Source organism: Mirounga leonina, unplaced genomic scaffold, assembly GCF_011800145.1.
Source record: "Mirounga leonina isolate KUSES-001 unplaced genomic scaffold, KU_Mleo_1.0 Mir_114, whole genome shotgun sequence".
Taxonomy (NCBI): Eukaryota; Metazoa; Chordata; class Mammalia; order Carnivora; family Phocidae; genus Mirounga; species Mirounga leonina.
Window position 1 is genome coordinate 17,653,106 of NW_023270265.1, and position 24,847 is coordinate 17,677,952.

General features: G+C 41.8%; 1 protein-coding gene across 1 annotated transcript; it reads right to left on the reverse strand.

Moving 5' to 3' along the window:
* Positions 1-1,560: 1,560 nt before the first annotated feature.
* On the reverse strand, positions 1,561-23,975 carry SLC16A12 (solute carrier family 16 member 12). Its single transcript, XM_034987155.1, is given in 7 exon segments — positions 1,561-1,835; positions 4,974-5,233; positions 7,187-7,766; positions 9,362-9,505; positions 12,751-12,854; positions 23,772-23,944; positions 23,946-23,975. Coding segments are annotated over 7 exon segments (1,566 nt in total).
* Positions 23,976-24,847: the final 872 nt, after the last annotated feature.

Below are 24,847 nucleotides of genomic sequence, written 5' to 3' on the forward strand. Positions count from 1 at the left end.
GAAAGCAATGTATTAATATGTAACTTTATGAAATAATCCAGTTATAGGCAAAGACTCTTGCTACACATGCTTAGTCAACCCAGGATCTTCTTCAGTGCTGGTGTTTGTGAGGCCTCCCGAGGGACAGTGGGTTAAATGGCTTTCAGGGTCAAAATATTTCTTTAAGGTTCAGATTTAAAATTTTTCAATAGTTAAAATCCCCTTTCAGTTGTGTAATTGCTCCTAATTTACAGGTATGACATGATTTGGGGATGTAGCACTATCATTCTGCGGATTTAAAGTGGTTGGAGACAAGCTGGGGGATCTGGCCTTTCTCTTCTCTCCCGTGTTCTCCCTCTGGAAAGTCAGAAATTATTCCAAACTATAGGAAAACAGAGTACTTGAGAATGAGTAAACTATTCTAATCCAGTGGGTGTAGGTATGTGAAAGAGTTCTATGAACTGTAAAGTATCACACCAGTAGCCTTCTTAACCTTCTCTTCTCTCTCCCCTGACCAAAGCTCTAATTAATGAGAGTGCTCTGATGCTGAGCTGAACCCCTGAAGCCTTCTTACTCAGCTGAAGAGGCCCATCAAGTTTCTAATGATTATCCATAAAGAGGTCAAGAGCAGTGGACATTGGAACAAGAATTAACACAGGGAGAAAGGAATCTCACCTTTAGAATATTTTTCAGGCTAACCTCCCAAGTTCTGTTTTGGGTAATGATGAACCAAAATGTCTGATCTGAAAAGAAAACTCCCATCAGAGACCTGCTGATTCAAGAATTCAATTCCTGCCCAGTTGGAATACTGCCAACATTTTTCAGTTCCTAGCAGGAATGTGTGTACAATTCAAATAAAAGCTTTGTTTCTAATGAAAAAAAAAAGAGAGAGAGAAGGAAGTGTTGGTGTTAACATTTCAGGTAAGATTTAGAAATCACACTTGTGACTTGGTGTATTCGGTTAAATTCAGTATTATATGTGATAGTAACAGAGGTGAGTGCCTGATCAGAGGTGAGGGGCTCAGCCTTAGGAAGAAAGCTTTCCGTGGAGGTGGAAGGTGAAGATGCCAAACCTGTCTCATAGTGGAGTTTCTCATTAGGGTTTTACATGGAGTTGTGGAAGAATGCTTTAGATTTCTCAAAAGGCAGTGATTAATACAGACCCCTTTCTCCAAAAAAGCATAAAGTAAGCAAATCTACATGTCACTGTTTCTGTTTACATTCTAACTGAGGGAGTGAGATGGAGGGGCAGAGAGTTTGCAACAAAGCTTCCCAATGTCATCTGCTTTGGTCATGCTTTGTAATTACCCCTAATTACAGCTAATTATAGCAGCAGTGTCCTAACATTCTCCATAGAGTGATGCTCATTGCCTGAAAGATAGTTCAATTGTGAGTACAAATCCCAAATGAGGAAACTCTGAGCTGGTCCAGCTTGCTTTGTTGCTATTTTCCCCTATAAACATGTTAATAAAACAATAAGAATAATTTCTTTGGAAAGCAATGCTTCTGTCAAAATTAAACGCTTCCGAGACACGTACAACCCAGTGGTCCCCCCTCTCTCAGCCCTGAAGGTTCCCAGGCTCAAGCCATTGGTCGTGTGGGGCTGTAACGAGGTGCTGTTAGAACCACGGATTGCTCATCTTTGTGATCTAACTCTCTTGCTACAGAGTAAGCCACCGATCCGTTGGTCCATAGCTGCAGCTTAGGGTCAGATTCTTTGGCAAGGAACCGCAGCTGGGTTTTTCTCATCTTCTTTACAAGTCTAGCGAAGCCAAGCAACACAGAACTCAGTATCATTGAAAATCCACAGAGAAGAAATGCCGCGGTGTAGCTCCCAGTCATGTCGACGAGCCGTCCTGTAACAAGCAACAGCAGAATTACATTGTTGAGTGGAAAATCCAATTACGTACCTACTCCCAAATCTAGTAATTTCTAAGGCTGATAAACAATAGATTGCTAGAGCCACCGTTGTAATTTTGACACAAAAAGCAGATCTAAAAATATTGTGCAGCAACTGAAAAACGCATTCTGTTTCCTAGGAAAACTAAAATGGATTGTTGTTCTGTAAAGTACTTGGAAGAGTGTCCCATTCTTAGTAATCACACAACAAATATTATTATCAATACCAGCAAATGTGGTAGAAAAGATAAAATAGTGTCTTTCAAAGTACTGATGTTGGGATCATTTATGTCTGCTGTCAAGAGAGTATCATTGTCCTGAATGTTAGTGTTCCCAGTACCCATGTACTGTCTATCTGGAGTAACATAACATGCTTCTGGATAAAGCAGAATTCAAATTTTCAGTTGGAACCAGTCGTTGCACGCACTGCAGTTTGAAAATCAGAACTTTGGGCCATTGTAGAAGTTGCCAATGTAAACTTCACCAGGTATCATTTTGCAATCATGGCCTTTTCCCCCTTTATTTCTTCTTGCGACAAATTAATCTCAATAACTATTCCAGCTCTAAATTTTGAGGAGAACCAGGGCATATAATATGCAAAACATAGGCCACAATGATCAGAAAATCAATGGGGTCAAATTAGACCTTGGCAGGCAATTACTTTGGGATTAAAAAGTTTTTTAAAAACTCCTCTAAATTGGGGTGCCTGGGTGGCTCAGTTGGTTGAGCATCCGACTCTTGGTTTCGGCTTAGGTCACAATCTCAGGGTCATGAGATCAAGCCCCACATCAGGCTCTGCACTCAGTGAGGAGTGTGCTTGAAGATTCTGTCCCCTTATCCCTCCCCCTGCTTTCTCTCTCTCTCTCTCAAATAAATAAAATAAATCCTTTAAAAAAATTCCTCTAAACTTAAATCCACTGGAAAAGTATATGATTTTTCCTTTCACCCACCTCAATTCATTAGTGAAAAATGGTATGGAGAAATTGTTATAAGCCCCACAAAGTTTCCTGCAATCCAAACTACTCTGAAATATTTTAGCTATTGTGTGACTTACTTATGCATTTCTGTAGCACCAAACAGAAGAGACTGAATAGAGAGTTGTCATTTTAAAGGTAATTAAATAAGAGAAGTATTATGGTAAGAACCTCACACCCTAATCCTCCAATGCCTGGCAACAGGTATAATCTCTGATTTGCCAAAGTAAAGCCATGGATTGAAAAAAGATCCAGGAATCCCAATTTCATTGATGCACTGTGACTTTTTAACAGAATTAGAGAATTATACTGCTCCTAAAGGTTGGTAAACACAAAAATTGGCTATTGAGGAAGGATGTGGGGACGTTTTGGGGGCAGTTTTCCAAAATGAAGCACTAAACATGTAGTCCTATATTACCGAATTTAAACTGACCAGGATTTTTTATCCACAACCATGAAGGAACCACAGTTTCCCCTAGTTTGCTGCTTTAGCAATCACTAGGGTTTGGAAATAATTCTAAACTGTTTATTTACAACATCAGCTAAAGAAGAAATCCTGCCTTCTTCACAAATTCCCTTCCTTTCTTCTAAGCAGATGTTTGGCTCATTTCTTTTTTGCCTATCTTCAGGGACCTTCACTCTCTTGGTTTAGTTTAGGCAGGGCACCTGGGTGGCTCAGTCGGTTAAGGGGCTACCTTTGGCTCAGGTCATGATCCAGGAGTCCTGGGATCAAGCCCTGCATCGGGTTCCCTGCTCAGTGGGGAGTCTGCTTCTCCCTCTGCCCTTCACCCTGCTCTTGGGCTCGCGCACTCTGTCCCAAATAAATAAAGAAAATCTTAAACAAAAAAAAGAACCAATTATTCTCAATCTTCAGTGTGCATGAGCACCACAAGAAGGCTGGTTCAGAATGTACATTCTTGGAAAGATTCAGATCACAAGGCAAGATCAAGGAATCTGCATTTTGTAACAAGGGCCCCAGGGGGTTTTGACGCAGGGGGTCCCAGGACCTCCATTTTGAGAGACACTGGTCTAGACCACATACTCTAAGAAGGAGGGAGGGACTCTGACCTGTTGCTGCTATAGCAGCCCCAAAAGCAACGTTGATGCACACAAACAATAAAGGGTTGTCAAATTACTTGTTTAATCACGCTTTCAATTTCTATAGCATTTGACAGTTTACAAAACATTCTATCTAGATGCTTTATCTGATGATCCCCAAATCTTTGAATCCAAATCTGGCCTCCCTCTAAAGCTCAGATTTCATCCTTAAACAGCTCTGTTGGACATTGTATTGGGTATTTCAGATATCTGAACATTTCTAAACTTTTAATTCATTATTTTTTCTGGCAAAGGCACTTTTTCCAACTTCCATATTTCTTCCAACCATGCCATTGTTTTCTAGGTTTTCTTTGCGTTTTCCTCTCCTTCGCCCCCACATGCTAAATTCAGCTGATATTTTTTTCCAAAACCTCCTCTTTGCCCCCGGCGTTCATTTCCATTTTGCTGCAGCGGCCCTAGTTCAGGACTTTTATCAGTTTGCTCCTGAACTATTAGAATGGAATCCTAACTGCTTCTCCCCTAAAGTACCAGATCAATTGCTAGGTCCCATTTTCTAAGATATACTCTTTGCCATATTACCCCTTTGCACAAAAATTATACTACTATCCATAGTCTCTGAAGAATATAGGGCCCGTTTGGCTCCTTTGGCTGGCACTCAAGACACCGACTATGACACACTCACTTACCATTTCAGCCTCTCTGCCCACTATCCCCAAGTGGAATCCTGTACTCCCTCTAGACTTCCCTCTGCGTGTGCCTGACTTATTTATAAGTTTTGAACAGCTGCTCCATTCCATTGCTCCCATCATTAGCGTGGAATGGAATCAGGACCCTAATTTTGGATTTTTTCTTTCCAAGCAGGCTAAGGTCCCCATTGGCTGGAAGAAAATGGTAAGACAAGGATATAAGTAAGACCATGATTTTTTGATGGCTCTTGAATCCCTTTCTCTTTCACTCTTCCCAATTTAACTTCCAATCCTCATTGTCTATGTGTGAGTTCACTGTTTTCACATCAGTATGAAAAACAGAAGCGGTGATTGGGGGATCTCTCTGGAAACCTACCTGCGATGGGTGGGCTCACCAGGTACGGCACTGCATGAAGGAAGTATACCACACCGAGCGCTGAGGACAAAGAAGTGGTCCCCACTATTTCTGCAGTCACTACGGGAATCAGAGTCACATAGGCACCATCGAAGTAGCCAAAGGTACAAGAGAAAGGCACGAGCAGGGGAAGACTTTGAAGCATTGGGAGGCAGAGATAGCAGAGCCCATCTAGTCCCACGGCAAAGAGGTAGCAGACATACCGGTAATTCTTCAGGCACCTGTGGATTTGAAGATCAAGAATGAGTGCAGTATGCGCGGGTTCTATCAAAGAGCTTTAGAACCATGGCCACAATAAGCAATAAGCATTGCTATTACTTATAGAGGCTTCCCATGGTGCATTATCTATGTTGTCTGCCTATCTTTCTTCTGGTATATGAAAACACAAGAAGTCATCTTCCCAGGAAACATGGTGTGGCAGAAAATAATATACGCTCTGAAGTTAGAAAGATGGAAGTTTGAATCTAGCTCTATCACCTACTAACTGCTTACCTCTAATCTCAATTTCTTTAGCTATAAAATGGGAATGTTACCTATCTTGTAGGGTTACCCTAAGGATAGTTATAAAATAACATGTACAGTATCAGGAGACTAACATTTTCTAGCAGTCTATTAGATGCTTTCAGATAGGTCATCCACTGGTATCTGGTACATCATATATGCTCAAAACCCCCAGGTATAAAAGGGAGAAGCTAGAATATGAAGACATTAAAATGATTTGCCAGAGATTATGAAGGTCTTGTACTAGGACTAAGTCTTATTTTGAGCCCTCCCCAGTGGTACTTCCATTCCACTTTCCCTCTATAGCTCCAAACTCATCATTGATAGCAAATGGCATTGATACCATCATTATTTCAAAGACTCAGCATAATATCAGCACCAGCAGTTTATGCCTTACAAACAGTTTTCAACCTACCATCTCCTTTGAGTCTCACAAAATGCTAAGAGGTTAATAGAAAAATATGGCAATGGCCTGTTTTGCAGATGAAGGCCCTAAAGGATCTGAGGGTTAGTGATTTTCCCTAGGTCACAGCGATAATAAGGGGCAGAGTCAGCATAAGTACTTAGGTCTTGTATATCTCCGACTAGAGATGCCACTATCAAACCTACACTGGGCTACTTCTTATTGAGTTGATTGTCAAGAAAGATATCCCGGCTCTCCGCTCTTTTCCGTAACCATTGCATATTTGGAATTAATTTTAAATATTCATAGCACTGGAGAATGGCAGTGGAACCCTGAATAATTACCAAAGACATAATATGTAAGAAGCCACAGGATGATTGCTCTCCCAGGTCATAGCTCAAGTGTGAAGAGTCCATTTAGGAGAAGATGAGTACCTTGCTCTCTTCAATCCTAACAACAAGCATTAGCTGAAGAAACTACTTGGTAGATTTCTGATAACTGTAATTTCTAAGCCTAAAATTATAATGAATGTATTTGCTATTTGTTTTGTCAAACACAAATATGTGCCTACAGATAATGTACTATTACTGCCCCTGATCTTCCTGCCTGGACTGAATTCTGCTCCTCTCTCCATCGCCAGCCAGTCTCTGCCGTCATTAAAAAATAACTAAAACCACAACACCCAGCCTGAGCACTGACTTGACTTGGGGTGGAATTAAATCTGTCACCAGAGCTTGTAGTTACCACAGGTTTCTGCAGCTTAGACCTACCCACCATCCTAAACCATCTAGAACAGAGGTCGGCAAACTCTGGCCAAATCCAGCCCACCACCTGTTTTTTGCCCTACCTGTGAACTAAGAATGGTTTTCTATTTTTGAGTGGTTGGAAAAAAATCAAAAGAACCAGATTATTTTGATATGTAAAAGTTGTATGAGAAATTAAAATGTCAGTATCCATAAGTAAAGTCTGACCGGCATACAACCACTCGCATTAGTCTGCATGTTGTCTACAGCTGGTTTGTGCCACAACGGCGGAGTTGAGTGACTGTGATCACGTGACCCACAGAGCCAAAAATGTTAACTATCTATCCCTTTTACAGAAAAAGTTTGCCGACCTCTGACTAGAAGAACTAGCAAGGGAGTTGCTTTCAGGTACTGCAAACTTGTTAACATCTCTCCGAAGTAGATTTTCTACAGGGTAAGGGGATGAGGGGAACTCAAAGCTCAGAGCCCCCTGGTAGGGACCCAGCTGTGGTCCCAGCAGATTTTACCTTCTGTCAGTTAGCCATCCAAACGTGATATTGCCAATAATGTCAATCACCCCAAGTATGGACATGAGGAAAGCGGCTTGCTGGTGACTCACTCCGACACTCAGAGCGTAAGGTACCAAGTACACAAAGAGGGGACTGCAGCCATAAGCCATAAAGAGAACAGAGATGGCTAACACGACGAAGTCCGACATCAGTAAAAAGCTGTATTCCTGCTGCAAAGAGCAACCGAGGCAGGTATGCACCCATTTCTTAGTCAAAGTGGAGCAGGGAGACACTCGCTTAAAGTCTTGTTTCTGAGTTCTACCGATGTGGTTCTGCTCTGGGGTTGTCTGGTCCTCTTTCAGAGTAATAGGCCGCATCAAGGCACCGCAAACACAGAGATTTAGAACGAAGCCCCCGAGGATGAGTAAGGCTCCCCGCCAGGAAAACTGTTCAATAAGGAGCTGAACCACAGGAGCCAGAATGAAGGTGCCAATGCCGCTTCCGGACATGGCGATCCCATAAGCCAGGGCTTTCCGTCTGCTGAAATACTTGCCGACCATTGCAATCGCTGGGGAGTAACACAGTGCAAACCCAAGGCCTGGAGGATAGAGAGAAGTCTATGAGTGCTGGTACTCCGTGAACAGCCGGTGAAAGAAAACATCTCAGTTATTCGGATGAAGGAGAATCTGGCTGTCTGTCAAACCCTTTTAAAACTATTTTCTACCCCAAGCTGAAGATGAGTCTCCCCCAACCAGTCATCCACAGTTGGGAAAATATAGCATATATATGACTTCCTTCTTGGGAAGAAACCCTTAAAAAATATGACTTCTTAAAATGAAATGAAGAACTTAAAAATTATTACACAAACTGAACTTGAATTAGCTAGAAAATCAGGATAACGCTGGCCTAAGAAACTTACTCTTCCCACCAACACCTCTTTTTATCTTAAATTATCCAGAGAATTACCTCAGCTCTTCACTGCCTATGAAAACACAACTCTGATCATCTGGACTACTCTGGAATTTGGGTTTAAATAGCATATATGGCCCCATGAAAGTTCCAGGGTAATTTCACATAATTGGGAAACTCCGTGCCAACTTTATACATGAACATAGCATATACACAAAGTAACCTGAAAATATGCCTTAAAGTCAGCAGAGAGCCTCTTAAAGATTTTCAGCTTCTATTCCTTTTAAGTCAAGAAAATCTAAAGGGTGTAAAACCTGGGATTCATGGCATCTAAAGGGAAAAACAGAACCACCGGCAGCTCCTGTTTCCATCCATACTGTAGGGTGACCAATGATCCTGATTTGCCTGGACAGATAAGTTTCCCAGATGAGAGATTTTCAGTGCTAAGACCAGGGTGCTTCTTGGTAAACTGCAATGACTGGACACATCCTAGCATTTGGACCCTCTGGGTTATATGGGACAGATACCTTTTCTTAGCTAGCGGAGCCAGATTTATAAAACCACTACGAGATTATGTTCTTTATTGGCCAGATCATGCTACCCCTATGGCACTGTGCCCAGACCGCAGGTTAGCACTACTCCACATCCCTCTGAGTGATGGGGCAAATTGCCACTCCATTGCCACCAACCGATCCCACCTTGATGCTAAGAAGTCCCCTTAGGGTGTGATTTATGCAATGCACATAGATTACTTCTCTTCCCACAGGGTTCATTATAATTCTCTAAAGTATACTTCCATAACATTGAGAGAATGTACAACACAAGAATATTCACAATAAGGGGCTGGCTTTTTTTAAATTATAAACCCCCATTTATTGGACAGTGATCGTCACTATAAAGCAGGGGCAACTCAGGTTGACCACAGATAGTATTTTTATGTCTTGGCAACGATGTTGGGAGAATGATCACTGCTGAAAATATATGTGGCCCTGACTAATACCTCATTGCTTCTGAGTACAGAATCTCAGCCATGCACAGCTGCCGAAGGGAAAGCTAGCAGTTACTTCTATCCTGCGGCCGAATTCAAGCAGTGATACATTTTTATTACAGCAGTACAATCAATTGTATGTCCAGCTCTTTTAACTGCTAGGTAGGTAGGCATAAGCTGGGTCAGTTAAATGATTCATCTAATGAGGTGAATATTTTATGGATTATGATTCTGTTGATGTGCTTGACAAAACCTGAATGGGGTGGGGTGAGACAAGGGGTACAAAGTGTCCTTACCTGTAAGAACTCCCAGAGTGAGGTAGAGATGCTTCAGACTGGTGGCAAATGAGCCCAGGATGAGACCAGTAGATGCAAGCAAGCCACCCAGCATGATTCCCACTTGACAGGATAAGTGGTTACTGACAACACTCCCAAGAGGAGCTTCAAAAGCAATAATAAATCGGTTCAACAGAAACACCTTGAGGGCACTGTGAAAAAAACTATGCTGCTGCATTGGCAGAGCTGAGAAGGATGGGCCTTTACAGCAACAAGCCTGTCCTGCTCACTCTACACATTTGGAAACTGAGGAGAGAGGAAACGACTTGCCCACGGTCACACAGAGAACAGGTAGCAAAGCTGGAATTAGGATCGAGTCTGCTGACTTGCATTTCACTGCCCCTCCCACTTCTCCATTCTATTACAGTCATAATCCCAGGGCTCTAGGGTGCTTTTTTTAAAATTTAATTTAATTTAATTTAATTTAATTTAATTTAATTTATTTATTTATTTTTTAAAGATTTTATTATTTTTTATTATTATTATTTATTTGACAGAGAAAGACACAGCGAGAGAGGGAACACAAGCAGGGGGAGCGGGAGAGGGAGAAGCAGACTCCCTGCCGAGCAGGGAGCCCGATGCGGGACTCGATCCAGGGACTCCAGGATCATGACCTGAGCCGAAGGCAGTCGCCTAACCAACTGAGCCACCCAGGCGCCCCTAGGGTGCTTTTTAAACAGTGAATCAGCTCCTTATTTAAATTACTTATCACTTGCACCGGGATGTGCCTTGTATGTTTTATATGGTATTGATCATGCACCATTAGCAATAATTATGAGTTAGCTGGTGGGGAAGCAAAGTGGGCAACCCTGTGTGGCCAGCAGCTTTATGCAGGAAAGGCCAGGGAAAGAGAGCACAGACAAATTTCACAATCTGGTACTGGTTTCAGGCTTTAGGAAACCCTGTGGATGAGAAATCAAAACAAATGTTTCCCGTCCATGGTGATATTTTGGTTGGCCTCACTCTGCTTGTGGTTTAACAATGTGTCAGAACTGTGCCGACTGCCAGGCTTATAGAATATTAATTAAAGCTGGGACATACTGAGGAGAAACTGAAGTTCAGGGGAATACGGCATGTCCAAGATCACCAAGAAGTACCGCTTGGGGCACTTGACACCAAGTGCAGCGCTATTTCACCCTCTTACTCTGTCTCCTTGGGCCTCCCAGACTGATGGCAGGGGACGTGGGTGGGGAAAGTATGTGAATTCTTTCAATGGAACATGCTGATAGCAGTACTCCTAGTAACAAGATCAGAAGAGCAAGTTCTCTGGGTATCCGTGGAGTATACTTTTGTATTGATCAGGTTGAAACTGGGGCCTGACTCAAATGTACGTGATGGAACCAGTCATCAGCCTGATGTCTCCTGTCTAGTTAACACAGTTGCTGGCTGTATGTATAACCTCTGGAAAACAGGAAGGAGCAAACCTCCTGAGAATATATATAATTCTATCGGAAAGTGACAAAATTTAGACCAAACTCAATGAAAAATGTTTTTTTTGTTTTTTTTTTTAAAGATTTTATTTATTTATTTGAGAGAGACAGAGAGAGAGCATGAGAGGGGGGAGGTCGGGAGGGTCAGAGGGAGAAGCAGACTCCCTGCCGAGCAGGGAGCCCAATGCGGGACTCGATCCCGGGACTCCAGGATCATGACCTGAGCCGAAGGCAGTCGCTTATCCAACTGAGCCACTCAGGCGCCCTCAGTGAAAAATGTTTACTTCTCTGTTTATCAGAGGGCAAAGTGCCCCAGTGAGTGTCCTATATATGACTCTGCCGGCTTTTGTCTATCTCCTGAACTCAACTAATGTTGCCAGGTGAGCAAGTGGGTACAGGATAATTGGATACAACAGGCCTGACCCCTCGCATGGCCTCAAGTCCTTGAATTTAAAAATGCTACATCTAACATGACCCTGCTTTATCACACAGTCACTGTGATCATGTTGGTCACCAAAGGCCATTTATTCCTCTTCTGGGGATTATAAATATTCTCCAAAAGATAACAGTGAGGGAAATGAGTCACCTGTGTCCTCTGAGAAAGATAAACATGGCTCACCCACTTGGCATGTTCATACAAAGGCTGTGACTAATAATGTGACCCTGAAAACAAAGTGACTGTCTAACTGATTAAAAAAAAAAAAAAAAGACTAGAAAACACAAAGATATTATTTTTTGATCCCTTAAGACCTTCCAGTGTTATCAGTAGCCAGAGTCAACTTAGCCTTCTCATGAAACCTGCTTTTAGTCCTAGACTTGCTCTCAAATTCCTCCCAACAAAGGAAATACATTTCAGTGCAATTCAACTGATTCCTGAGTATGTACATTTTTTCTAAAAATACATATGAATCAGTACCTAGAATGGAATCAGTTGATTTATTTATGAGTTATTGAATAATATAGTATTTCCCTTCTGCCACCAAGACATGGCCTGAAGAGATAACAGTGTTTTTTTTTAATACTAAGGATTCATCTAAATGAAATGATTAAATGGGCCTAGACTGCATATAGATCATTTCAACTGGATCCCAATCTCAGAAACTCTCTAAGACATTCATATAATAACATTGGTTTAAAATGTTCAAAAAGAAAAATCTCAAGGTGAGTTATCCTCTATTATATAGGGGGATTGAGAGATTCCATGAGTTTTGAGACTACTCTATATACCCTATTTGTACCCTTGGGGTTTCTTGAATGAAATTATAACCATGGTGAGTGTGCTTCTCTCATGACTGCACCATCCTACCTTCCCTCATACTTTTCTAAGAATGAAGGTTTATGCATGAAAAATGAAATCCAGGAGCCCAATTTTGAACCTTTGGGAAGCTAACAGAATGAAAACAAGCCTTGAGATGCGATGCACATATTGCTGGCACTCATTTAAGGAGACTGCATAGAAATGGCTCACAGTGCTATCCAATGACTGTTTACATGACTGGAGAATGAGGGGACCATAGCATTTAGAAGAGGGAAGCCAAGCATATACTGTATGGTTAACTGCTTCCCAAATCAGGAGGAGTCCTGTGATGCCCAACACCCTATCTCATTATGGGAGAACCAAATAATATATGTCTTTTTGGGAGTATTAACTACCTGTTCCACCTGCCATCAGCCAAGACCATTAATTCCAAGAGCATGTCTGGTTGGGTTTGGCTAAAAGTAGGATTGGTCTTTTCTTTTTATATAGTCTTAGCCAATTTTTATACTTGATCTTAGCCAAAAGGCTGAGAAGCAATAGTCTTAGCCAATTTTTAGCAAAGCCTTCCTACTCAGAAAAAAACTGGTAAGCAAAAGCAGTGGAAGGTCATTGTTATGTACAGTTCAAGAGTAACCAGTCTATCCCTGGTAAGTGATACTCACCACAGAGCATGGTCACACAATCTACAATGGAATGGATCCAAGCCGTTTGTGCATAATCCTGAGTGAAGTATGTCTGGAACTCCACAAAAAAAATTGAAATACATCTGAAAAATACAATGCAAGCATTTTATACAAAAAAAAAAAAAAAAGAATGAACATGGATCTAAACCACAACTTCAAATTCCGGATCAGCTGTTTGAATCTCCGTAGGCTTTAACTGGTTTTCAGTGGTACATTGCCAGACCATAGTAAGTGGGAAGTCAGAAGCTGTTGGGCCGTCTAAAGGATAAAACCAATGTTCATGCACTGGAAGGGCTTCTGAAGCCAAGTGGATATAAGGATCACTGCTGTAGGAAAGGTTTTATGGAAATGATGGCAGGTCAAAAACATGGGTTCTCATTTATCTTAATATTTTACTAACAACTGTAACTTCTAAGAGGTTGTTATACAAGTTAAAATTTGACAATTAAGAGTTATACATCACCCAGCAATTTCAGTTCTAGGTTTCAACAAAAGGTAATAATCAAATGATGATAATAATAGCAATAATAAAAGGATGTATGCTGGAGAACTATTTGTAATATGTAATTTGTAATAACCAAATATCCTAACGAACCTATTTGCCCATCAATAAGGGACTGGCTAAATAAATTTTGACTTATCAATAAAATGAAATATTTTAAGTGTTAGAAAGGATGATTTGATACGTATTTATTGATTTGAGAATAAATTCATAATACAATGTTAAGTAAAAAAGTAAGTTACAAAGGAGTTTATATAATCAGGCTTATTTTGATTTAAAAAACATAGTTCATATAAATAGAAAAAGGCCAAAGCATATAAACCAAAAGTACTCTGTCATTACATGTGAATGGTGAGATTATAAATGATCACTCTAGAGAGAGAGAGAGACAGACATACAGAGACAGAGAAACTTCATGTGGAAAATTGTTAATTACTAAAGGAAAAAAGACATAAGTGATTCAGGAGCGAGAGTTTGTATCACTGTACAACTTGAAATGAACGTCATACAGATCAGCAAGTTTCCCAACTCAGGGCAGGAGGTTTCAGTACTCGGTGACAGCAAGGGTGAATCAGGCCTTGATGGGGATGAGATAGGAGGTCATCAGTCTCTTTGGGGAGGACCACAGTCTAACTCATCATGCTTCAGCAGCCCACGGTAACCTGTTATTTCACTCTTCCTCCCCTCTCCAGTTGCTGCTGGATGTGAAGGTGGGTGATGGAGAAAAAGAAGAAGGAAGAGAATCAGGTATAACCAGGACAACTGTGTTAGGCAGGTCCGGCTTTACCAGCTTGCATCCTCTGCATTTGCACAGAATCTGGTACTCAGAAGTATGGAATTTCAGCTGTCGTGGTCTTAAAATTCCTAACAATTTTATCTTTGAATTTGTGTTTTGCAAGCAAAGTCCAAAGGAACAATGGGGCATGCACAGGACCAGAAGAGATACACACACAAGGTGTGTTTGCGATTCTTTGCCTTTCCATTGACACGTGTAGTATTAGAGACACAAACTCTGGTAGACTCCCAATGTGTGGGAGTTTGGTGAGACTCAGAGTGAGCACAGGGAAAGGTACATCTGTAACTGAGTCAGGGTGGGGGTAGAGAGGCCATGCTTTTTTCAAACCAAAACTTGCTTCAAATACAGAAAGAAGGCAATAGTGCTCTAAGAAACACAAAGGAGGATTCCTATATCCTTTCCTACTCAGGTTATGCCTCAGTATTTTACTAGCCAACCACTTATATTGAAAATGATGGCACGGAGGGAAAGGGAAAGGGAAGACTACCCACAGTTCCTTTCCTTTTCCGTCTTTCCTTACTCACCAGGAAGTGGAAGATACAGAACATTGATAGTAAGTGCATGCACCCACGTTGTTGTGAATGGCAAGATTTCATTGTTTCTGATGGCTGAGTAATAGTCCATTGGGTATATATGTGGGTGGAATTAGAATGTATTATGCTAAGTGAAATAAGTCAGTCAGAGAAAGGCAAATACCATATGATTTCACTCATATGTGGAATTTAAGAAACAAAACAGATGAACATATGGGAGGGGGATAAGAAAAAAGAGAGAGGGAAACAAAACCGTAAGAGACTCTTAATGACCCAGAACAAACTGAGGGTTGATGGAGGGAGGGAGGTGGGGGATGGGAGATGGGGGATGGGCATTAAGGAGGGCACTTGTGATGAACACCGGGTGTTGTATGTAAGTGATGAATCACTGAGTTCTACTCCTGAAACCAACATTGCACTGCATGTTAACTAACTAGAATTTAAATAAAAATGGAGGGGGGAGAAAGTACATGTATTAAGAAGTGAAGTAAAATCAGTAGAGTTTTTTGTGCAGGGTTCTCCTGATTCTGGTGAAAATGAACTACCTATGCAGGCACGAGCTCCAGTGATTCCACACAGGAGTTAAATACTCACATTTGCGTTCAAAACTAGTATGGCAGGATATAAAGCTGAATGGTAAATTCATGCTAGCAAATTAATATTTCCATTTTTCTTTCCTAAGAACAACTTTGAACAGCAAATTAAGAACTCCACGAAAAATTGAGGGGGACCAATGAAGAAAGGAAAAACTTTCTACTTCAGCACTTTTTTAAAAAAGATTTTATTTATTTATTTGATAGAGACACCCAGCGAGAGCAGGAACACAAGTAGGGGGAGTGGGAGAGGCAGAAGCAGGTTTCCTGCTGAGCTGGGAGCCTGATGCGGGGCTCGATGCGGGGCTCGATGCGGGGCTCGATGCGGGGCTCGATGCGGGGCTCGATCCCAGGACCCTATGATCATGACCTGAGCTGAAGGCAGACGCTTAACAACTGAGCCACCCAGGCACCCCTCTACTTCAGCACTTCTAACAGCACTCTTTTCTTACCTTTCGAACAAAGGGACCTGCATTTTCATTTTGCACTGGGCCCTGCAGTTACGTTGCGGGTCCTGGGGATGGGAAAGGGAAAGGGGGCAGTAGGGGGTGCTAAGTACTAAGTCCCAGCAAACGCTGGACTGCAGTCTGATGCACAGAGTACAGAGTAGCCCACACTTGTGGAAGGAGGGGATGGAAGCTGGATGAGGCAGAGGGAGAGGCCAAGTTGTGATGCAGGACTGACAAATCCTCCCCAATCCCAGAGGCTCTGTGTATCTCCCTCGATCCATCCCGGTATGTGGGTGTCCCTGGAAAGGCGTGCTCTCGGGAGAGGTAGCCCTCCCGCGGGTGAGGGGGAGCCCGTGGGCACTGACAGCTGCAGGTGGTCTGCTGATGGACATGCTGCTGCTGACGCTGTCTGAGAGGCACAGCTCTGTGATCACCGCCCTGAGTACCGTAGGTGATTATCTGTCACAGGGTGTAAAAAGTAGCCATTCTGCATCTACTGATTTAAGAAGCCAGACAACATGTTGCAGTGGATCTGATGCTAGAAGGATCATTAGATCAGCGTTTGGAGTACTGCAACACCGTCATAGGTAATGATATGCAGAATAGTGACATAAACTACCGGGCTGATCATTTGCATTTCAATTTAATTAAAATATTGCAGAGCTTTTTTAAAAGCATGAATTCAGTGCAACAGCAACAAAAAACTCTGTGATGTTTCTTAAAATCTTTTTGTAAAAGATGTATTTATTTATCTGAGAGAGAGAGGGCCTCTGAGGGGGTAGGAGTGGGGGAGGAAGAGAATCTCAGACTCCCCACTGAGCGTGGAGCCCTATGTGGGGCTCGTTTTCACAACCCTGAGATCATGACCTGAGCCAAAATCAAGAGTCAGATGCTTAACTGACAGCCACCCAGACACCCATGTTTCTTAACATCTTAAAGATTGCTTGACCAACACTAAAAAGTCTATTATTTTCTCCTAACCACAAGGACTTCAATTAAAGAGAATAATAACTTCTTGGATATAGCCTCATTTTTTAAAAAAGATTTTATTTATTTATCTAGAGAGAGAGAGAGAGCGTGTGCGTGAGCGGGGGCAGGAGGGATAGGCAGAGGGAAAGAGAGAGAAACCCAAGCAGACTCTGCTCTGAGTGTAGAGCCCAGTGCAGGGCTTGATCCCACACCCCAAGATCATGATCTGAGCCAAAATCAAGAGTTGGGAGCTCAACTGACTAAGCCACTCAGGTGCCTCTTGGATATAGCCTCATTATCAAAATTGTTAAGTCATCCTTAGCCCAGGCTTCTCAATGCAAGTACTGCTGACATTTTAGTCATATTGTCCTGTGCATCAAATAGAGTTTAGCAGCATCCCTGGCCTTTAGCCCAAATGCCTCCAAACACTGACAAATGTCCATTGGAAACCAAAATCAGCCTGGTTGAGAATCTACTCTGTGGTCAAGTTTTACTTATTCTACCTTATACATATCTCTCAAATGCCTCCACATCTCTGCATTTCCCTTATTCGTAATTCATGCCAATACCTCTCTCCTGGACTGCAGCCCAAACCCTCCCCAACTATTCTCCCTGAACCCACATGGCTGCCTTGGGTACATTTTACACTCAGTGGTCAGAGTTACTAGAACACGAAATAGATCCTGATGCTTGAAAGTTTTTAACACGACTTCTGAGATCCTGCATGAGCTGGCCCTTCTCAGTGTCTCCCCCAGCTCCCCACCACTATGCATTACTCACTTCAGTCAGGCTGAATGCTTTCCATGACTCTCCACACACCCCCATACTCTTTCACACCCCTGAGCATCAAAATTTGTCTTCTTTCCTAGGATGCTCTCTCAGCCTCCCTCATTCTTTTAGTCTCAAGATAACAGTCAACTCCTCCAGGAAGGCTGAGGAGGTTTGATGCCTGAGTCTGGGTTTGATGCCTCTCTTAAATGTTTACACGACACGCGGGGCACTTACCACATGACAGGCATATAGCAATCCCCTTTGCATGTGTTTGCATTCTCCACTAGACTGCTGCTCTGTGACAGCAAAGGCCATGTCTGTCTTGTCTTGCACTTAATCCCAAATATCCAGTACACCACCTTTCATGTACTGGGTGCTCATTAAATATCGTTCAAGGTTCGAGGTATTGAAGGAAGGAAAGAAAGAAGGAAGGAAGGATTAGCATTGGTAAAGAAGTGACTGGAAGCTGAGGAAGTAAAAAAGGTTGAGTAGCAACTTCAAGGACATAAATGAGGGAAAAGGAGGAGGAAGACTGGATGGTGGCTACCCAGGAAGGTGTAGCTACAAAAAGTAGAGTAGAGATGTGAAGAATCTGAGTTCGTAAGACATTCGAATTAGTAGGAAGGAAATGCAGAAGCTGGAGAAGCAGCAGCCTAAGAGAAAAGGGTCCCAGATGATGATGACACTTTGCGATTGTAAATCAGGCTCTTCTCATCACGAAATCATTCTGAGGGATTTAATATTTGTGCGACTATGTTTGTCTCTTGTGGCTTTTTTGTTATCTTGTTTTATTGCTGTTTTGTTTTCTGCTTGATGGTTTTCTTAATTGACTTGACTAGTCATATCAGTCAAACGTTAGGTATGTAAAATTCAAAAATAACACCCAAGATTCTTATCTAAACATGTCAGCTGGTTTGCCAGAGGTAAAATTTAGTAACCACGAACATGCTTCTGATGGACTGTGACTTTCATAAAATATTGTATAACTTCTTATTTGTTCTCAAAAGGGAAAGTACTTTTCAAATGGTAAAAGTTCATGATTTATGGCTTCTAAATATAGGTGCGGCCTTAAAGAAAACAAATGTTATCAGGAGCACATGGGCTTTTCATTCCAGAAATAATTTTTATTGTCCTTTGGAAAATTTGTGCATCTGACATGTCAGGAAAGCTGGGTCCTGATCTCTGATCCTCACACTGAGTAACTGAGAATTTTTTTTTTTAAGATTTTATTTATTTATTTGAGACAGAGAGAATGAGAGACAGCATGAGAGGGAGGAGGGTCAGAGGGAGAAGCAGATTCCCTGCCGAGCAGGGAGCCCGATGCGGGACTCGATCCCGGGACTCCAGGATCATGACCTGAGCCGAAGGCAGTTGCTTAACCAACTGAGCCACCCAGGCGCCCGTAACTGAGAATTTTGATAACGCTTCCCCATCTATTAAATAAGCAGTTTGATAAACATAACTGGATCAGCCATAATGCATTAGATCAGGCTGCAGTAGCAAACAACTCCTAACATCCTTCAGGGGTTGATAGGCTCTATTCCTAAGAATGAGGAACAAATTATTGGGGCACCTGGATGGCTCAGTCGGTTAAGTGTCTGCCTTCAGCTCAGGTCATGATCTCAGGGTCCTGGGATGGAGTCCCACTCTCTACTCAGTGGGGAGTCTGCTCCTCCCTCACCCTCCACCCCTCCCCAGCTTGTGCTTTCTCTCTCCATCACTCTCTCTCTAATAAATAAAATCTTAAAAAAAAAAAAAGAAACAAAATATCACCCAAGTGTCATCTGGTATGAAATAACATTCTCAAAGACACTTTCTCTCAAGGGGCCAACATGCCTACTGTCTCCACCTTGCCACTCTGCTATAAAATTCTTCTTTGGCTTCTAAAGAGCTGGATGCTGACAACATCTGGTTGGTCAAGACTTTCCTCTGATTGATGCAGTTGTCCACTACATCAGTGCAGGAAGTGATCCACTGGACAGTGCAGCCTAATAGTTGAAAGAATTACTACTCACTCACCATGTGACTTTATTTTTTGTTTTTGCAGCTCTTTAATTTTTCTTATTAAAGTAAATGTATTATTTGTATGGTTTTCTTCTGATTTTTATTTAAATTTTAGTTAACATACAGTGCAATGTTGGCTTCAGGATAACCATGTGACTTTGCATATCATTTGACCTCTGTGTGTTGTTCCAAGGACTAAATGATTTAATGAATGAAGAGTGCTTGGAACAATGTTAACCAGCACAGAGCAAGGACTCAGCTAACATTAGCTATTACTAACAGGAATTCAGCTGTTGTTAAAAGAGCTCCCCAATCCCACAGGACTGTAGACATCTATTGCAAATAATAGGTCTTATAGCTGGAGGCTTTCTTCGAACATTTAAATCAACTATTGCTTTTCAAGTCAACTCCAACTCAAGCTGTCAGTTTACCAATAGAATGTCATGTAATTTCACAATGAAACAAGATTCTTAAAATAGAGAATGTGTTTGCTAATAAGATATCTTGAAGAAAAACATAAGTAATCAACACACATTAATGAACAGAGAGAGAAAAGAAATAAGGACAGCTTTAATGGCCTGGACAATTTAAGCTTTATGTAAATTTCACATGGAAGGCAGCATCATCAGTTACAAGGCAAGAGCTGAAATATGATTTTAAAGTGGCCTGGGTCATGACGGTAGCATCGTTCATAAAGCAAAAACCAGGCAACAATACAAAAGTCCTTCAATAAAAATGTGTTAAATAAATTATGCTCACATCCTCGTGATGGAATTTTAAGCATTTATTTTTCAGTGCGGTACAACTGCACATGCTGATATGGAAAATTTCCAAGAGATATTATTAAGCAAAACATAGTTCAAAACAGTATGTATAATATGAAAAGAATATGCTTTATATATGGATATAAGTTCTTAAAAATTATGGGGGGCAGGTCTGAAGAAACGATTAACAAGGTTAACTTTGGGCAGTGAAACTGGCATTCAGGAAGTGAGGAGAAAAAGACTATTTTATGCATCTCTGTATTCAAATTTTTACCATCTGGATGTATGGCTTAACTGTTTTTTAAGATTGAGGGGGCCTGGGTGGCTCAGTCGTTAAGCATCTGCCTTTGGCTCAGGTCATGATCCCAGGGTCCTGGGATCGAGCCCCGCATTGGGCTCCCTGCTCAGCGGGAAGCCTGCTTCTCCCTCTCCCACTCCCCCTGCTTGTGTTCCTTCTCTCACTTTGTCTCTCTCTGTCAAATGAATGAATAAAATCTTAAAAAAAAAAAAAGATTTATTCATTTAGCGGTGCCTGGGTGGCTCAGTCGGTTAAACATCCTGTGCTCGAGCCCCCGCAATGGGCTCCCTGCTCCTCGGGGAGCCTGCTTCTCCCTCTGCCTGCCGCTCCCCCTGCTTTTGTTTGCAACTCTCTCTGCCAAATAAATAAATAAAATCTTAAAAAAAAAGATTTATTCATTTATTTTAGAAAGAGGGAGAGAGAAAGAGAGCCAGAGGATGAGCAGAGGGGGTGGGAGCAGGACAAGGAGACTCCCTGCTGAGCTCAGAGCCTTATTCCCAGGACCCCGAGATCATGACCTGTGCCGAAGGCAGATGCTTAATTAGCTGAGCCACCCAGGTTCCCCCCCCCCCGCCCCCAGTATGGTTTAATTTTTAAGTATACAGTTTAAATAGGAAAAAAAAAAAGACTTAATTGCCTAATAGGCACTGATCCTCTGCGTTGACAAATCACCCTTGCAGTTGCTTTCCTTGGCCCGATCGCCAGTCCTCTTGGTTGCTGCGTGTTCATGACATTGAGTTCCAATGCTGGCTGTGTCTTCACACTTTTCTCCTCTGAGCTTAATTCTGCTCAGCTATGCCCCTCTCAGCCTCTCCCATTAACGTCTGATAAGAGGTCTTCGCCACCAGCCACAACCCTCTCCTGGTTTCTGGCTAAACCTGTAGCAGGTCAGGAACGGGGGCTGCCCACTGTGATCACAAAGTGAGTAGCAGATGAAGTGCATGGACCTGATGCAGCTGGAAACCTCTTTCTCTTGTCATTTCTTCCTGCCCAAATGCTACCCATTCTTCAAGACTTCACTCCAGGGACAACTTCTCTAGAAAGCCTGCCCTGAACTGCCGGTCAGAATGAACCCCTCTCTCACCAGTGTTATTTTACACTCTGTTTTTACCTGATGTATATTTAGCACATTTTGATTTGTATTTCAGTTATTTGTGCCTGAGTCTATGGGGTGGTGTTCCAACATCTTTGTGTTTTCGGAAGCGCCTAGATAGAGCCTTGTCCTCAGTGAATGTATAGTTATATATTAGTGAGCCTGATTTCTATTAAATCAAAGTTGAAAACTTAAGGGTACAACCTAAAAAAAAATGCAAGACTTTCAGCCCTTGGTGACAGTCACGGGTTCCACTGGCAAATCCACTGTGACTGAGAAAAAACTGAGATTCAGTGTCCTGCCAAACAAGACAAGCCACACAAGATGCTAAACGAGCATTAAAGAACATCAGTAAATTAGTGTCTTTGCTCTAAGTCCTCAGTTTTCGACAGACACCTACCCCAAGTTATTTCCATAGTTCCAGAGGACAACACTCAAAGAATCCACATATCCCCAGCCTTAATGTGTAGTTGTTTGTACATGACTTGAGGATGACCACTCTCATGACTAGTTAGCAACAGGACAGGGAGAGTAGAGAGCCTCTGTCAGAAGAATTTAGAAGCAGCTGTCCCCTGGCCCCATGACTTCTCATTACTGGATGTGACAACCCTGTGGAGATTAGGAAGTAGCTTACCTTAAGACAATGATGCCATCACCAAGGCAATTTTTAAAAAACCTATGTCTGGTAAGACTATGCTGTTCAAGAGGAGAAGGTGCAGAGTGTTTGAGGGGGCAAGGAACTGACCACAGAGCTTCCTCAAAGTGCCTACATCTTGGAGCAGGACGAAGGTGAATACTGAAGCAAAGTCACTTCTCGAAATGCAAAGGCACCGAGAAAGGACATGTGTGTGGATATACACATGCATATGGAAGATCAGGCAGAAGTATGGTGTGTGTATGAGAAATAAGAGGATAGGAAAACACCTGGTTTGTGTTGGAAGGAGTCGATGGATTATGTGCGCACATACAATAGCAAATACACAGATAAGAAGTTAAAAAAAAAAAAAGACTAGAAATCCAGTCCAGTTCTGTCCCAGCAGACCAAAACTGTGGGTAAGTCACTTAACCTTTCTGAACACCAGGGTCCTAATCTATGACATGGGGGTAAATAAGCCTATTCTGCCTAAACTGCGTCATGAAGACTCCACTACCCGAAAGATATGGACCTGAGCCCTCCTTATAAAGTGCTGAACTCACTTCCAGAACTTTCCTGTCATGGAAATGATGGAAGCTTCCGCATGTAAAAACCAAGAGATTCCTTTTTAACTCTAAGACTCCTACACCCAGAACACAAGATCCGTGATATAGATGGAAGAAAATTCAGACTCAATACCAATCACATCATTTTAAATGAATCTATAATTTTTTAAATGATACATAATCAACCAACCTTTATTGTAGTAAAAACAAATATCCTGCTTCTTTCCTGCATTATATATTGTTATGAGGGGAAACACCGATGCTTTTATGAAGGATGTCATCAAATAAAATTTTTAGGGCAAATTACTTTGTTTCACTGCTGAAGGTGCATTGTCAGAAAAGAACAAGGAGTTCTACTTGAATGAAAGCACATGCAGAAGAAAGAGCTAGCATATGCAGATTTCAAGCATGCACTTATTCCAAATATAAAGATGAGATGAATGAGTCCCAACATATACAGGTGTAACTCAAGCATATTCAACACTACACCCTTGGATAAAAGAAAGAGAGAAGAAATGAACAAGTGAGAATAAGAGAAGCCTGTACTTCTACTGTTACTTTTCTTCAATCTAGAACTTAGCCTCCAGCACCATGGTCAAGTGTAAAATGAAGCAGAAGAATTTAAATTCTAGGTTTGAAGCTTCCAACGGCTCAGCATCTGGTGAGTCAAGAGGTTTTCAAGGATTGTTTGGACCTTATGTATTTTTCTTTTCTGGGATGAGCTGTTATGAAAACAAATGGCTGAAACAGCCATAACATTTAATCTAAAAATGCCCTAATGCTCCAGGTTTCTGTGCCAGATATTACAGAAGACACCACTATCCAGGACTTGCAAGTGTCAGAAAATCCCATTCCTGGCAAAGAAAAAGACATCCAAACAAAGGAAACACACACACACACACACACACACACACCATGCACACACACACATATTTTCACAATGACAGGTTCAGAAATAGAATGAAGCAGACTTAGAAGAAAAGACAAGCCAGATCATCTTAATCAATGATGAAGAGAATCCCACCTACCTGGTGACTGCCCGGGTGCAGATGGTAACAAGGAAACAGCCAGCCACGATCATCCAGCCCCAGCCTCCATCGGGAGGAGAGGTAGACCGAACTCTAGTTCCTTTGGCCATGGCTTCAATTATTTTTTCTTCTTTCTTGGGTTACTCCAATAGCCCAGTTCTGATCCTGGAAGAGATTTGCTGTCCAGTGACTTCCTCTTGGCATTCAAGATTGGCATGGAATGCTACCTGGCACATAGGTTATTGGCCATCTAAAACCAAAAATCAGGATATATTTGTATTTTATTTTCATACCCAAAGGATGATTTTTCACTTGACAAAAATGATCATTACTTTCCTGTTAAATATGATTATTTGTAACTATGAATGCTGGACTGAGGCAAAGACCATTAGTTGTTCTTGGTACCCATTCTTCTTCTTTTTATTAAGAGATCCTCCCAAAATTTAGCCAAATCCATGTCCACCCAGTTTGATACCATATTTCCTAGCTTCTCTTGAAGGCAGATGTGGCTTCTCTTGTGGTAGATTTAGTCTAAATAAAAGGGATGGAAGAAAAAGTGATGCACCATTTCTAGTTCATGAGCTCAAAGGCAAAGGCACTTTCCTAGGACTTCCACCACCCCCTTTCCCACAGACGAGCATGGATGTGGGGGTGAGACAGCTTCACCCACACAGACCAGGACGGCTCCCTGGGGGCTGGCAGAGCTACAGGGTAGAAGGAGCCTGGGTCCCCAGATGATGGTGGAGAAGGGCTGCCTCTCCAGCTCTGGACTTCACAGACCTCTACACCATTACACAAAATACCAAAAAGTTTCCATTTTATTTGAGCCTCTGTGTTTTGGCGTCTCTCTGTTACAGCAGCTTAGACCATGTCCTACTTATAACACCAAATGAGTCTGATAGTAACTTCTTTGGCATTTCTGACTAGCAATGCTATAATTTTTATTTTTTTATTTTTAAATTTTTTTCTTCAATGCTATTATTTTTTTAAGTGTGTAATTAAGGCAAGAAGAGAATGACAAATAAATGAATCAGAATAGAGAGCCCAGCAGCAAGTACATAATAATTCAATATAAC